The sequence below is a fragment of the Lampetra planeri genome, chromosome 26, assembly GCF_965212315.1.
Source record: "Lampetra planeri chromosome 26, kcLamPlan1.2.h2, whole genome shotgun sequence".
NCBI classification, from domain to species: Eukaryota; Metazoa; Chordata; class Hyperoartia; order Petromyzontiformes; family Petromyzontidae; genus Lampetra; species Lampetra planeri.
The window spans coordinates 12,384,774-12,400,169 of NC_136132.1; the positions used below are offsets into that span (position 1 = coordinate 12,384,774).

At 52.3% G+C, this 15,396-nt stretch overlaps 2 protein-coding genes across 4 annotated transcripts; one reads left to right on the forward strand and one right to left on the reverse strand.

Moving 5' to 3' along the window:
* The first annotated feature begins 232 nt into the window (after positions 1-232).
* On the forward strand, positions 233-6,602 carry AIRIM (AFG2 interacting ribosome maturation factor). The gene is made up of 4 exons (XM_078606843.1): positions 233-1,438; positions 3,510-3,683; positions 4,939-5,057; positions 6,169-6,602. Exons 1-4 carry the CDS (start codon positions 1,122-1,124, stop codon positions 6,207-6,209), a joined length of 651 nt encoding a protein of 216 aa, XP_078462969.1. The 5' UTR covers positions 233-1,121; the 3' UTR covers positions 6,210-6,602.
* On the reverse strand, positions 6,319-15,396 carry LOC144727766 (uncharacterized). 3 transcript variants are annotated; one of them, XM_078606839.1, is made up of 9 exons: positions 15,307-15,396; positions 12,904-13,200; positions 12,334-12,514; positions 10,104-10,372; positions 9,616-9,872; positions 9,312-9,459; positions 9,094-9,184; positions 8,400-8,535; positions 6,319-7,659 (listed from the first exon to the last, which is right to left on the reverse strand). In XM_078606839.1, the coding sequence occupies exons 2-9, from the start codon at positions 13,172-13,174 to the stop codon at positions 7,336-7,338; spliced, it is 1,677 nt and encodes a 558-aa protein (XP_078462965.1). In that variant the 5' UTR covers positions 13,175-13,200; positions 15,307-15,396; the 3' UTR covers positions 6,319-7,335. The 3 variants fall into 3 exon arrangements, with proteins under 3 accessions (XP_078462965.1, XP_078462964.1, XP_078462963.1); XM_078606838.1 differs by lacking the exon at positions 15,307-15,396 and adding an exon at positions 15,095-15,291; XM_078606837.1 differs by lacking the exon at positions 15,307-15,396 and adding an exon at positions 14,797-15,080.

The window sequence follows — 15,396 nt, forward strand, 5'->3', positions numbered from 1 at the left end:
GTTAGTGGTGATGTTAATGCTGTTGACTGTGTTAGTGATGCGGTGGCGATGTCAGTGGCGATGTGACAGTAATGTGCGTGGTGATCTTAACCCTGCTGTGACGTCACCGCTGCTGACTGTGGTGACGTCACCGCTGGTGACTGTGGTGATGTTAGCGATATTCCTAGGTTTTTTCGGTAAAGTCACGTAGGTAAAACATTAACATTAATGAAAGTAAAATAAAAATCACGACGTCGTGATTTTACTTTCATTAATTTTAATGTTTTACCTACGTGACTTTACCGAAAAAACCTAAGAATATGAATCATTGCAGTCACGAAAGCTTCAAATCTAGAAAAAAAGGATGTTAGCGATGTTTCGTTCTGTCGATCCTAAGCCCCACCGTGTGAATAACGAAGCGCGCAAGCCGCCGCGGGACCCGCGCGAGTCGCCGTCCGCCGCGACCTCTGCCCCCCCCCTCCACCCTTGTGTATGGAGATAGTCAACACGTGTGGAGCCATTAATTGGGTCTTTCGGTAAAGTGACGTAGAGAGGTTCAAAGAAAATAACAAAAAACTACGGCGTTTCGATCGCAACACAAACGGTAGTCATCAGGAAAAAAGGGGTGGGGACAGACAGTCGACACGTGGAGACAGTAGCGGGTCGCGAGCTCCGGGCAAGATCTCCCTCCACCTCGCCCGTCCCCCCCCTGGTATCACGATGGAGCGGCCTCTCACAGATGCGCAGTAGTTGCCACAGATGCCCGGTCGGTGCCCGCTGTCGTCTCCACCCACTTCTTCTCCGCTCGTCGTCTCTCGACCTCCCCGCCGCGCTCCCTGTGCGTCGTCTCAGCGCCCAACTTCTCCCTCTCTCTCTGCCAGCGCCCGGTCCCGACATCGCCACCGTCGCGCCCGAGGCGACACGCCTCAGGATACGCGAGCGACAACGTCCCAGTGAACGCGTGAGTTGGACTCTCGCTGAACCTCGAGCAGGCAGCAGTAGCAGCTGCAAGGCTGGTGGTGGTGGAGGACTGCCACCGAGGTGGTGACCTCGCGCGCAGGCGAGCTCAGCCCGGTGGAGCGTCGCTCGCCCGCACTCGGGCCGAAGGTCGTCGACGAAACTTTGGCGGCGGCGGCGGCATCATGAAGTGCGGAAGGTCGCGGGCCACGCCGGAATCGTCGCCCTCGTTGCCACCTCGGGCCCCGCTCGCCGGCGCCGAGGCCTCCCTGAGACGGGCCCTGTCCGTGGCGCGGCGCGACTCCCGGGCGTGGGATGCGGCCGTGGCGTCGTGCGAGACCCCCCTCGCCTCGCTGGCCAACCGGGCCGAGCAGCTGCGGTGCCTGCGCGACGTCGACCTGGACGCGACCCCGCTGAGGGATTTCCCCGAGCTGGGCCCCCGGCTCGGCTACAAGATCGCCCAGGCCATGGAGGAGCTGCTGGCCAGGGTGGAGGAGCAGATGTGAGTGGCCGGCAGGGCCCGGGGGGTCACGCGCCCGCTGGGCCCGGGGGGTCACGCGCCCGCTGGGCCCGGGGGGTCACGCGCCCGCTGGGCCCGGGGGGTCACGCGCCCGCTGGGCCCGGGGGGTCACGCGCCCGCTGGGCCCGGGGGGTCACGCGCCCGCTGGGCCCGGGGGGTCACGCGCCCGCTGGGCCCGGGGGGTCACGCGCCCGCTGGGCCCGGGGGGTCACGCGCCCGCTGGGCCAGGGAAGGCGCAACCAAGATGTCTTCATGAATAAATGTATTTATAGAGCAAGGATAGGCACAGTGTCTATACCAAGAGGCAGAGTCTTGTCAATCTTTTTTATTCGTAAGGTGAGAGAAATTAACACCGGAGATGAACGTTTCGAGATTGTTTCGAAGCAATAACAATCTTCGAATGGTGTTTTTCGCACAATCTCATGCTCAGTCGAGAGTAGCGCATGATAAGCCAATGCGGTGTTTGGTTGATCGGAGACAGTGTGTTGGTATCAGCTTTAGCGAGTGACAGCGACAAGGGTGGTAGTAGCATGGGGGGCAGCAGCAGCAGCAGTACCAACGAAACAGAAGTGCCTCGGGCCCTCCAAGAACATCAATGCCGAGTCTCGTGCGGCTCGCGGCCCCCCGTGAAAGTCTGCGCATCGTCGAAAGGAGCAGAGATCATTTTCAAATGTTTGCGCGTCAATACCGCACGTGTCACTATTTTAACGTATCCTTTTAATGTAAATTTTCCAGGTAAGGTGGCCCACTGGGCTACGCAGCTCTTATTTCAGAAGCGACCTGGCTCTCACAAATGATAGCTCAACGAAGTGGCTTATCGCTTGTGTACATTTATAGCAGCCAAACGCTCTAAAGCAGGGGTGGGACACGTCCGGCCCGCGGGCTGTACGAGGCCCGCGAAATCATTTGGTGTGGCCCTGCCAAGGCAACCGCAGGCGGGACTCGAAATTCAATAAATCTAGGAGCAAACCTGGAAAAGCAGTTGCGAGTAGCAACATCATCAATACCAGCTAACATCATCATCAATACCAGCTAACATCACACGCCTCGCCAAAGAGAAGCAGTTCCAGCCATCACATTAGGGGTGAGTTAAACATTAGGGGTGAGTTAATTCAATGTTTGACCATATATAACAGGCTAATTTTAAGTTGATAATTTTGTATGGCCCGCGAATGATGTTATAAATATCCAAATGGCCCTTGGCAAAAAAGGTTCCCCACCCCTGCTCTAAAGGCACGTTGATTTTAGATGTGGAGGGAAAAAACAGAGGACCCGGAAAAAAATCCATGCGACCACGGAGAGAGAGAGAGAGAGACACAAACTACAAATATACAGCAGCAGGCGTCAAAGTCTGGGTCGAACCCGCGATCTCCTGTATACCAAGCGAGGTCGTTAACACTTGCTGTGAACGTGTCATTTGACGCCAGGAGACGTCATAGATGCCTGTCCCCCGGGGCCTCCGGCACAAGCTTATTAATTAGATATTTTATACGTGGTTTAGTGGTAATTCATTGAAGGTGGAGGCGTTACCAGCCCCTCGCACCTGTCCAGAGCCCCCATTTAGCTGCTGTGGTGGTTACAAACGCCATGAGGGGAATGGTCAATCTAAATTGGCCCTCCCCCCACGGCACTGCCCACCACAGCGTTGCCGTCCAGCACCACGAGGAGGTAGGAGGTTGTTTTACTGGTAGGAACCTCCTGGTTCCACCAGCCCACAGGGGATTATTGTGTCCGTCCGTCGTGCATCTAAAAATGGGAGGGGAGGGGCTGGGTGGAGAGGGGAGGGAGGGGCTGGGAGGGGAGGGTGGCGAGGGGTGGGGCTGGGTGGGGAGGGGCTGGTCACCCCGTGGTGCCCTTGTAAAACTCAACGTTTAACCTACTCACGCCTGCTTGTGCCCGCCCTCACAGTCGGGCATATTTTCTAAATACACCACGCCGCCGTTGACCCTGGCCATTGACCAAGCAACCCAAAGTTCCTACCAGCTCCCTCCGCAGGAATGTGTTTGCCAGACACACACGCGCAAACACGCGTTCGCGTGCGCTTTCGCTGCAGGAAGATACTGCAGGAGTTGCGGGACCATCTGAGCGGCGAGTTCGGCACCTGCTGGGCCACATACGAGAGGGACGCGCCCGCCCTGGCCGTCTGCCTGCAGCGCACGGCCCTGCGGCCATCGCTGTCTGACATGCTCGCGTGGCTGCAGGATGTGGAGCGGATGCGGCGCCTCGAGTATCCTCCCCTCCCGCGGTCGCCGCGTGCACCTGGAGAAAATCCACGCGTGGATTTTTTTCCAGGTGCACCGGTTACCTTCCACATGTAGACACTGATTAATTAGCTGATGACACCTTAATATCTAGGGCACTACAGAGCTTAGGTAATTGTCGCCACCGGCTCATCACGTAGCTACGTTCCCGCTTGTCTGTGGTTCCTAACTCCTTCGAGACGTTCTCTATCAGGTTGAGCATATGCTGTGCGCGTTACAAGTTGACATTAGGATTAAGAGTCTCTTCCAGAATGTGATTGGTTATGCGTGGTCGATGGGTAGAGAAACCTTTCCTCAATTCACATTTTTTTGGTGGTACTGCTGCGTTGGCAGTGGTGCACAAGCACAAATGGAAAAACCCTAGACGTTCGTCAATTACACTTCTTTAAAATATTATAAACATCGAGTATTATATATTTTTCAATTTATGGCAGTGCTATTAAAATGTGCTGAGTGTTTCCTAATTGTGAATTATTTTGTTCCAGTGATGTTCATGAAAAGTTTGCTGTGAGGGGCATAGTTTACTTCCAAATGTGATATCTGGAGCTTAACTTGATCCTCATCACATTGTTGAGGGGTGCTAAGGTGGAGAGATGTTAACTACCTCACCTGGTATGGAGTACTTCGTGGATTCCATCCCGACCCTGACCCCTGTATATGTCGAGTTTGCATGTTCTCTCCGTGGTCACGTGTATTTTTCTCCGGTTCTTCCCCCCACATTTTGAAACATGCGTTTAGAGTATTTGACTTTTATAAATTCCCACATGATAAGCCACTTCGTTGAGCTATCATTTGTGGCCAGGTTGCTGCTGAAAAAGAGCTCTATAGTTCAGTGGACCTTACCTGGTAAAAAAAAAAATCAAATAGTTTTTTAGAGTTCTGTAATTTTTTACTATATTCTGTTTATCATTAATGTCACCCATTGGGTTCCTGTAATATGTTTAACCTTCACTTAGAAGTTGGTTAATGGAATCATAAATGTCGACTATCTATAAACCGACTTCTCTTGTTGCTGAAGCATAATCGATGGATTTCTTACGTGTGATCAATGAATTGAGGCATCGTTAGACACAATACTCTTCACGTTAGTTTTCACTGCACACGTCCCATTTTAAGATACCACAGCTCCAACATTTCTACAGGTTTCGGGACTTTGCAATTTCTCTCGACTCGACCAATTTGTTTCGCACGTGGAGCTTAACGATGCCGACACTGCGTCAGGTTCGTGAAGCGAAGGCTGCTGCTGCAAAGGGTCGGCGAGGAGGACCTGGGCTACATCCAGGGCCTCCCACAGGCCTGGGCTCGTCTCTCCTCCAAGCGAGACGGCGACTTCATTCACGGCGAGTAGTCATGAACATTTTTAGTTTTTGATCTGGCGCCCTTTACGGCGGGGCCTCTCGGGTGGCTTGCATATGGCGACGAGTGAACCTGCATTACATCTGCATCACATCTGCATCGCGCGCTTTCAGGTGCGCTTCTGCGGTCGTCTGGAATGCTCGTCTGATGTTTGGAAGCCACTGGAGCGATGCACTTTTAAATCGTCAAGATTGACAAACTCATTTCTTTAGAACTGATTTTTTTGGTTTAGTTTATTCTTCCTCCACACCACCGATTACCACAGTTGGCTACGTACGGTGCGAAAGAAGTTCAACGTATGGACATCTCATCTCAAACATTTCAAAGGGCAAGTCGTGTCATTCACATGAACGCATCTATTGAAGCCGTCGGTCAACTTTTGCTCCATGAGAGGTTGCTCATATCCTCTGCTGCCCTCATTGTCTGGAACTCCCTTCCCCCAGCCGTCCATGCGTGACTCCCTGCCTGTTTGTCTACATTCAACACCTTACTCTTTTCCCCCATCAATGTCCCCAGCGTCTTGTGAGGTCACATTTATACAATAAAAGGTCGCTCACACCACTGCTGGTGGAAGAGGCCTCCTTTAGAGAGCCCACATTGTATATTATTGTATTTTGTTGTATTTATTATTTAGAGTCCTAGAAAGTGTTTGGCTAGCATTGTAAATATCTGTTGTGGTATTATTGGCACGGGCGTTTTTAATCTGGTGGCCCAAAGTTTCTTTGGGTGGCCGACCGAGCTCCGGTACAGGTCAGTGAGATGAACGATAAACGAGATGGAGTCGAGAGAGCTGTAGGCAAGAGAAATATCGAAATCAAATACATGAGATCAAAGACCTGGGAGAAAATAGGTGGAGGTGAATGTTCACTTGTCCAGACATTGACAAAAGTCTGTGCGTGCAACACTATGACGTGAAGACATAAGGACATTCGACATGACGTGGTCTGCTGGCTCACACACTGGTTTTAATCCATGGCCCACTGGAAAGTTATGGTTGACGTGCCCAGGATTAGAAATATCGTGTCCACGTGTGTCCAATGCTGTTGCTGTATCAGCCGTGAATCGCGCTTGCATTCTGCACCGGTTTCCCTGCAGATGTTCTGCTGAACGTTTCCTTCTTCCTGGACGAGAATTGAACCGGCTCCAGATTCGTCTGTCGCACGGTCAAGACCGGACGTCAAAACCGCATCACTGGCCGTTTGACTGTGACCTTCAGTGTTTTACAAGCAACGAGGTGTACCGAGAAAAAGTTAAATTTTTTATTCAGGGTAAACTCACACACGGCAGCAAAACGACATTCTAAATAGTTCCCATAAGGAACTCGTACACAGCAAGGCACACGGTGTGCTAGTTTTTCACACACAAAGTTGACGCATTATTACTGTTCTGCTAACGCAGTTTCTTATGTACACATTTCAAATGATAAAACGACACTTTGTAAACAAAGCAACCTTGTCTATACCTACTTTGAGTTTCTGCTATACATTGGAATTATAAAATAAAATGTTTGTATTAATTAAAAACACAAAGGCAAGAGCCCTGCAATTTCTTCCACCACTGGTGGAATGTCCTCGAGAGGAGCTCAATGGAGTCCCTCTCGAGGATATTTGTGACCTCTTCCACAATGGGCAGATGTCTTGGAAGAGATGACAGTACCCACGCTTTACCCCACCACACGCGGATTCCCGATCAACTAACTGTGGTGTGCCCATTTATACTCCTGGGTAGACAGAGGTGGAGGGTTTTAAGAAAGTTTGGCCAATTATTTCAACTGTTACTATGGGAAAACGAATAAACATTCCTTAAATTACTCTGGGTCAAGATGATAACAGTCTTGTAGATTACACACGGGACACACATTGCTCCACGATGGATTTTTGTGCTGTACAACTCTCCGATACGTTTTCGGGTTGTACCACATGCTCCGCGCGATGTGCGACAATTTGCTCCACGTGCTGGGACCTTCAGGAGCTGAATAGAACGTCTCACATTCTCCTTCACTTATACACGGCATGTAAAAAGAAAGTCTTCCTGCAAGGTGCGCTCCAGGAGAGCAGCACAGCACCTGTCTGGAGATACTCATCGCTTAGGTTTTTGCAGGTGTGCGTCCGACGCTTTGCTCCACACGATGTCTCACGTTTTTGATCCACGTTGCTGGGAGCTTCTCTGGGACCACGTGTAGCTAAACGTTGGCCATCCTACCGAAGAGCACGCGGCACAGCCTGGACACACATCGGAGAGACGTCAGCCTGCACTCAGTGGCTATTTCTGTACGGCTTCTTCATCGGTCGCTTTAGGAATCCCTACTTGGTTGAGCAGGGGTTCCCCGGGGCGTAGTTGCTGCTTCTGCCGCCCGCGTTCCTCCTCCACTCGGTCGTCCTCGTGGTCGTCCGTGGGGGGCAGGTCGTAGGCCACCATCTCCATGGAGGTGGACGGCGTATTGCGGCTTGGCAGCGGCGGGGGCGAGAGGTGGTGGAACGCGCGGTAGAACTCGTTTTCGGTGAGGACCTGCTCCTGTCCATTGGGGGTCGGGGGATTCTTGTCTTTCGCTTTGTGGAAGCTGTAGACAGCCTCGTCGGGTATGACCTAGGGAAATTAACAAGAGGAAATATATAGAAGGGGAAAACCTATTCTCATATATAAACAAGTTATCTCGTAATAGCTTTGCTGAGTTTCATTTGTAGTTAACCCTGAAGGGGTGTCCCTTGCTCAAGAGGATGTGACCGCAGAAATGGTGAGGGGTGGTGCGCTCTGAATTGAAGGGTGTCCTGGGAAACTTGATAACCCACGTATATATTGAACTTTTTAGATAACCCACCCTAAGTTAATTTGAACACTTCCCAAAGCCTATTGCTTCAATTCTGCATAGGTTGGTGGCAGTGACCTTAACGATTAAATTTCCGTCCGCAGTATGACTGTGGTCACCAATCTCAAACCATAGACCACATGGTAACGCCACTGCCCGCCACATTCGCATGCTGCTCCTGAATCCGTCCGATGGCATACTATCCAAACTCGATGTGAAGATATAAATAACTGTTTTTCTATCGCACTATCCATGCAAACTGTCACAACGCTGCACAATCTGCAACAACCAGCTGCGTGTGTATTAGGAGTTTTACAGCCAATGAGTTCATACGTGTGGGAGTCAACTGGAGCACCCAGAGAAAATCCACGTGTGCGATGGGGCAACACTTCATCCCCGAACGTTGCCGATCAACTCCCCACGATACGAAACAAGTAGCCCCTCCAGCTGGACACTCAACTTATGTGGGTTATCGAGTTTCGCATGGCACCCCCCCGGTTGGCTGGGGCTGAAGCAGTACCTCGTATATGGAGGAGTCGCTGGCCTTGCGCGTCCGTCCACTCTGCATCCCGCGTGGCACGAAGCCTTCGTACTGCCCCCGAAAGCCTCCATCTCCTCCTGCGTCGTTCGTATTTGGGGGCTTTCGCCTACGCTTCCTGTGTGCGGGAGCGGCGGCGTCAGTCGTAAATTGCCAGTGTCAGAATAGGACAATACGGTGAAAATATCCAAGTAGACTATTCAACGTGGTCATGACACGTTTGGCTTAGAAGACGAACAAGAAGAATTGTGGGCGTTGTTCAGAGATTGGCTTCAGTGCTTCTCTCTTTGCAGGATCGCCAAATTTCAAATGCAACCACAGGGTGCTGCTCACAGATACATCTATCGGAGGTCGTGAAGGAGAATGTGATCCATCCAAGTGCGTTGGCCGCCATTACACCTCGGCCCACGGACCACGGTGCGTTGACCGGCCCACGAGCACCACGAGAAGTGGCCGCTCACCGCTTTTCGCAAATAGTTCGCGGATGGCGTCACGTATTTGTGTGAACACGACGTCCATGTGGCCCCCTCGGCCCACAGGGAGCCAGGAGATTGCCAAGGCTGCACGATCCCTCCTGGTTCACACAAAAAAAGCGCTGTTCGCTTCAAATAATATTCTACTCCCTTGTGTTTAGTTGTAACAGAAACTTTGGGGGAGGTATCAATCTGGGGCTCACTTGCAGACGCAGCACACCGTCACCAGGACGATCAGCAGCAAGCTGGCGACCACGCCGCCAGCTATCCCACCAATCATCAGCGCCTTGGAGTCTGTCGGTGACAAAAAACATTCTCACTGTTGACACGAGCACAGACTTGCATCCGACAAATATTCTCACGTTAACGACCTGGCGTTGTTCGACTGCGTTGCGTAGCGGGGGGCGGCTGTGCACTTTACCTGGCGGTGGTTTTACGCCTGGCTCTATGAGTGCCTTGAAGAGAAGACTGCCGGATTCCACCTTGCAGTTGGAGAAGTTGAGGTAGAAGGTGTCACTGGAGAGCCCAACCAACTGGGGCCATGCGTCGTCCTCTCGCCACGACTTTCCCTGAAGTGACAAGCCGCACGGAAAGGACACGGTAAGCCTGCGCTGCCGCCAAACGCCAGGTTTGCGAGTCTCGTCACCTCGCGTTCACTGCTTGTGCAGAGCAGGGGAACACCTGCTCCTCACAGCCGGTGTTAATGGCGCGTGTAGCGTGCCGACCTCGTTGAGGGAGTGGCGCGGCTGGGCAGAAGTGAAGGGCTCCACGGCCATGGTGACGTGGCCCTGCCGGCACTTGGGCGCGCTCGCATTGAGGAACGTGACCCTGGTGGCGTAGTCGGGAATGCTCCTGGATTTTACCGCCACCGTGCTCACCAACCAGCTGCCCGACATGAGGTCCGGCACGCCGCGGGGCCAGCCCGCGCTCTGCACCACCTCCGAGCCGTTGCGTCCGAGCTCGTAAAACACGATGTATTGATCTGCGGCCACGTGGACGAGACAATGGGTTGTGGAGGTCCACGTTCGACACCTCATCTGCGGGACAAACAAGTTCACTTGCCGGTACTTTGCTGAACAACGATTATTCGCCGAGGTCTCCGACGTGGTTTTCCGGTTGAACGCGCGGTATATCCCGATAACCCATCCGAGGGCTCTAGAACACAACCGCAAAAACCTGCGCGGCGACGTTACAAAAGCGACTCTGAGCTTGCCTTGAATCTCTTGGGCCAGGTAGGACACGCTGAACTCCACGGCGGAGGGATAGGGTGAACGCTTGGCACGAGACTTGGGCGGGAGCAGGAGCCGAACAGACGTGCCGTTTCTCGACAGCAGTTTCTGGAGGCCGCCCTCCTTGCCAGCCCCGTGCTGGCAGAAGGAGCCGACCGTCATGACTTGTGCCACCCAGTCGCTCGTGAAGATGTGCAGCTCCCCCTCGTCGCAGGGCCCCGCCTGGTTCGAGCCACCCGCAACGCCCGGCGGCCTGCGGTGTTGAACGCCGGCCACAACGACAGCGCCTTGCGTTGTTACAAGACGGGTGCAGGTAAACTACTTGCCAATCCATTCATAGATGGGACACTCAATTTTTCTTGAGGTATTATAGAGAAAATAAAACAACTTAAAAGCCTCTGCGTGTCTCCCACCAATCTCGATGCATGACTTTTTTAAAGTTCTGCCTCTAAAACATGGAGCCACCACTTTCACAATATTCAATCACCTGTTGAGAAGAAGGTTATAGGGTTATGAACATGGATCACTACATATTCTAAGCCGAAAACCCGATTACCACAGGGGGCAGGCTTCGATTGTGTGCCTTTTCACTCGTCACATCCATCATCATCCCTGCGGCTCCTTCCACCGCAACCTTTCATGTCATCCCTGGTCTCCCTCTACGGCCTCACACACACACACATCTAAACAGCGCCTTTAAATCCATCTCCTGTTTCAATGGTTAAACAGTTAAACTTCAGTTTAACACCTAGGCTTTCGTGACCAATATCCATGAGGTTTTTTGGGGTTTATATGATAAACCTCACTTATTGGCTGTGTCGGGTGGCGACGGGTTTAACGACATGTATATTTACGCGATCTAACCAAAACAACCTACATATTACGGACAGTTAAACTTCGTGTAGCTATTACCACCACACACATACGCAAGAAACGTAACTTGTCAATCGGCTGTAGCATGTTTTTTTATCATACAGAGTCGAGTAAGAGATAATTCTGACTGAAAGGAGCCAGGGACCTGTGACGTCGATTAACTCTGCCCAACCTCAGACGTAAGTATTTGAGTATTCGGCTGCTATAAATTTCCACACGATAAGCCACTTCATTGAGCAATCATTTGTGATGGCCAGGTCGGTTGTGAAAAAGAGCCATAATAGCTCTGTGGGCCTTACCTGGTAAAATAAAATAAAAACAAGTTTACCAATTAAAAAAACAGGGTGACGGTCTTGTGCAGCCTGCTCAACGTGGTGTGATGGCGTCGCCTGGTGGACAGTGCGCGGCATTGCGCCACGTGCCCTGGTGGTGGGGGGCCAAGCCTCAGAGCAGGCAACGGTCACTCATGCAATGCAGTTTGACTGAGGCCACCACTTCAGAATAATAAAAAATATATATATTTTACAAGGCAAGGTCCGCCGAGCTTTGCAGCTCTTTTTCAGAAGCGACCTGGTCACAAATGATAGCTCTACGAAGTGGCTTATCACGTGGAAATTTATAGCAGCAGCCAAATACTCTAAAAAGCACGTTGATTCTAAACGCGGAGGAAAAAACTGGAGGACCCGTGGGAAAAATCCAGGCGACCACGGGGAAAACACGCAAACTCCAAATATACAGGCATCAGGGTCGGGATCGAACCCACGACTTCCTACATACGAGGCGATGAAGTTAACATCTCGCCACCGTGGTGCCCACATCTTGCTACATTGTTATAAAAATAACAACACGCAGTTTCTGAGAATGGGTTGTTGGCGTTGCTATACGCCAGAAGCCCTCGCGTCTATGTGCGGTGGCATTCTGCTTGGGTGAGTGAGCAGCCAACTTGCCGAGTGCACGCACTGCAGTTATTGCAAACCACAACACCACGCACACGAGTCACGCTCTACTTGTGCCATGGGGGCTCTCTCTTACATTTTTTGTTTCACGGTTGGGTAAAATAACGCTCGTTTTGGTACAGTCTCTGTACAGCGACTTGATATCCGGTCGCTTTTACCCATCGTAGTAACATCGACAATGTTGTACCGTGCCGTAACATCGCAAGCCGTTATTACAAGGGCGCTGGATGAAGGCCTCCGCTATATAAATACAAGTAAATGCACATTGTAGTTGCGATGCATCATTACCACATCATGAACTGATGAAACTAAAAGGAACAATAAAAACTTTAAGTGGGACCCCACGCTGCACGTGGAGGCCGCTATTGTGCGATATGGTCGGTACCTTCGGCTGGGCGGTTTGATGGTCGAGGGGCGAGGGGTCGGGAATAGGATCTCCAGGGAGCCTTCCTCGCCCTTGGTGGACAGCAGCAGCTTCCACTTCACTTCCACCAGCGAGAGCGGGAAGGTCCTGGGCAGCATGGGGACCCGCATGGAAACCTGGCCCGGATGCTTGGGGTTGAACACTGGGCTCCCCGACAGAGGACGGGAACAATGGGAAGGGTGGCCGTCGTTTGGTCATGTTCGGTGAATGGGTACTTATTGCATAAACTTTGCAATCCACCGCTAGATGAAGGCCTCTCCAAGGTGTTTTAATCTCACAATCAGCGCTTAGTACGGGTCTGTTAAGGGGGATCCCAGAACTCGTTTGGATATTGATCGCCAGCGATGTTTGCCGTGGCTACGAATTGAGCTCCGTTTGTTGGGTTCAAAACGCATAGTGCCAACTACAGCTGCCCAAAGACTGTGGGAGGTTTTGGGGTAGCATTATCATCCTGGAGTGGCCCTCTCATCCAACAGTGGAACGAGACTGGCTGCTGATTGCAGTGTCGGGCGAGCAGTGGCAGACTCTTACGGTACTTGAGCGAGGCGTTCATGGCAAAATGCTTCTCCGGTTCGGGGCACGTGAACCCCACGTGAATGCTGGCGCTGGGGTTGATGTGCAGGTCGGTTGAGTTGTAAGTGCAGTTCGCCGTCAGGTTGGAGTTCAGGTTGGGGTTCAGGTTGGGGTTCAGGTTGGGGTTCAGGTTGGGGTTCAGGTTGGGGTTCACCCTGCACACCTGGCACCGGTCCCCGAGCGGAGCCTCCTTGCGTGGCCACAGGTGCAGCGTGAGCTCTTTGCGCATCTCCAGAATGTGCCAGACTGGGACCACTGCACAAGAGCAACAAGAGACTAAGTTGAAACCTGGCAAAGGTTTAAACAAGACGTCACATCCGTTGCGACGTTTGTTCCCCAACGGTCGACTGCTATGTGTGATAATAGCAAGGCAAAGGCGCTGTGTTGAAGGATTGACACGTTTACAGAACACAGAGATGAATGTGCGGATTCGCTCGTGGATTTGCAATTATTGCAGAACTTCCTGTACAGCAGGAGTCATCTGCGATTGTGAAATTATGGAAACAATTCGTTGAAATACCATCTCATGTAATTTTAACAGTGTGACTGACCCACTTTGACACTGCAGCAGACAAGACAAAGACGATGTTTCCTGGTCTAACATTTACATATTGTTGGGGCAAGTGCTGTTAGCGAGCACCCATGAAGGTCTGCACGGCACAAGAGGGGGTGGGTGACCAGCACGATGTCTGGCCGTCTTTGTCCCCCGAGTGGCGATGCTTACACACTGCACAGGCTACTCATATGAGGCTCAGTCGACCGAGGAGGGGATCAGGAACGGTACAATTCGCCACATATTTGCCGTGGCTAGGAATTGAAGTCGGGTCGCTGGGTCCAAAGTGCAGTGTGGCTATACACTATTGCTGCACCACTACACACAGCATCACATGCACTCACACACGCGTCGTCTACTGTACGGTGAATTGCCAAAGGGATGTGATTGCACACTGCCTGGCAAGCGTGAGCAGGTTTAGTCGGACACAAATCCATGGCCAAAGTCGCATGACCGGAGACACGTCCTGCCTGAACCTGAGCACAGCACGGTGACTGGGCGTTTGCTCCAGGGAAAGACGTGTGTTTGATACCGACAGTGAATGTATGGATGTATGTCGAACATCTTTCGCACCGTACGTAGCCAATCGTGCTAATCGGAGGTGCGAAGGAAGGACAACAAACTAAACACAAAAACAGTGAATTATAAGTCACGCAGCCATCGCACTGACCAGTCACCTGCTCAGTGTCAACCAAAACTGTCCACCCGACCCCAACTGATTATAATTTGTCAGGCCAGACTAAACCGATCAGTGTCCCCAAAACCATTTCCACGAGCAGTCCACCCATGAGCAGAATCGACCCACCGGTCTCACTCATTCAGCCGGATTCCTCTGGCCAGTCTGAACCCGTACATGGCTGCCCTCCCCCGAGCGTGGACATCCCGCCGATGTTGGCCACGTGATTTGGAATGATGAGAGAGCAGGCTCGTCCATGACATCTGTTGCCTCCGAGATGACCACGATACAAACTTGCGGACGTGTCCGAAACCACGTGGTTCTTCTTTCAAACAAAAGCCACTTGAGTTTAACACGTAGTAGACTTTCGCGAGCAATATCATCCATAGTTCAGTTTTCTGGGGTTAGATCGCGTAAATAAACATGTGTCGTTAAACCCGCCGCTACCCGACACTGCCAATTGGTAAGGTTTGTCCCGTAAACAGAACACGCCAATACGTTACTCGTACAGCACGCCGGTGGGTTGGAGAGCAAATCCACAACACAAACAACCCGAGTACGACGTTTCGCCAACCCAAACAAACGTGTACTATAAAAGCCACTTGAACTCTACGGACTTAACTCCGCTCGGCTGTTGACGCAAAAAACGCAGCGTGGTGGATGGAGCACGACCCGTAAGCACGTCTGCATGGCGGGCGTTTCCTGTAGCGCCCAGGTGCGTGTGGCTCCACTTGTCTCGCCTGTGTCTGCATCTGTGTGGCTCAACTTGTCATTCCGTGTGTGCGGCTCCACCCGTATGTGACTCCACTTGAGTGTGGCCCCATCCGTAAGCTGCCTGTCCCCACAATGTCCCAGCTGTATCTGGCTCCACCAGTGTGGCTCCAGCTGTAAGCTGTGTGGCTCAACTCGGCTCCACTAACCTGGCCAGCGCGCCGTAGGCACATCCCGCAAGGACCACGCGCCCATCACCACCACCGCCATCACCACCACCACCGCCGCCATCGTCCCCATCGCGGGCCTCGCTCGCTCCCACGGCACGGAGGACGGGCGCAAGTCCCACGGGCGGAAGCAAGGCGGACCCACTCTGCCGTGTGTGCGTCTATATAGATGGCAGCAGTTAATTTAATATTACCTTACTCCACACATGCGCCTTGGTTGCATGACGTCACCCAGGTGTGTGACGTGAGCCCGGCTAAGCCCAGGGGTGGAGTTGTCTGTGCTC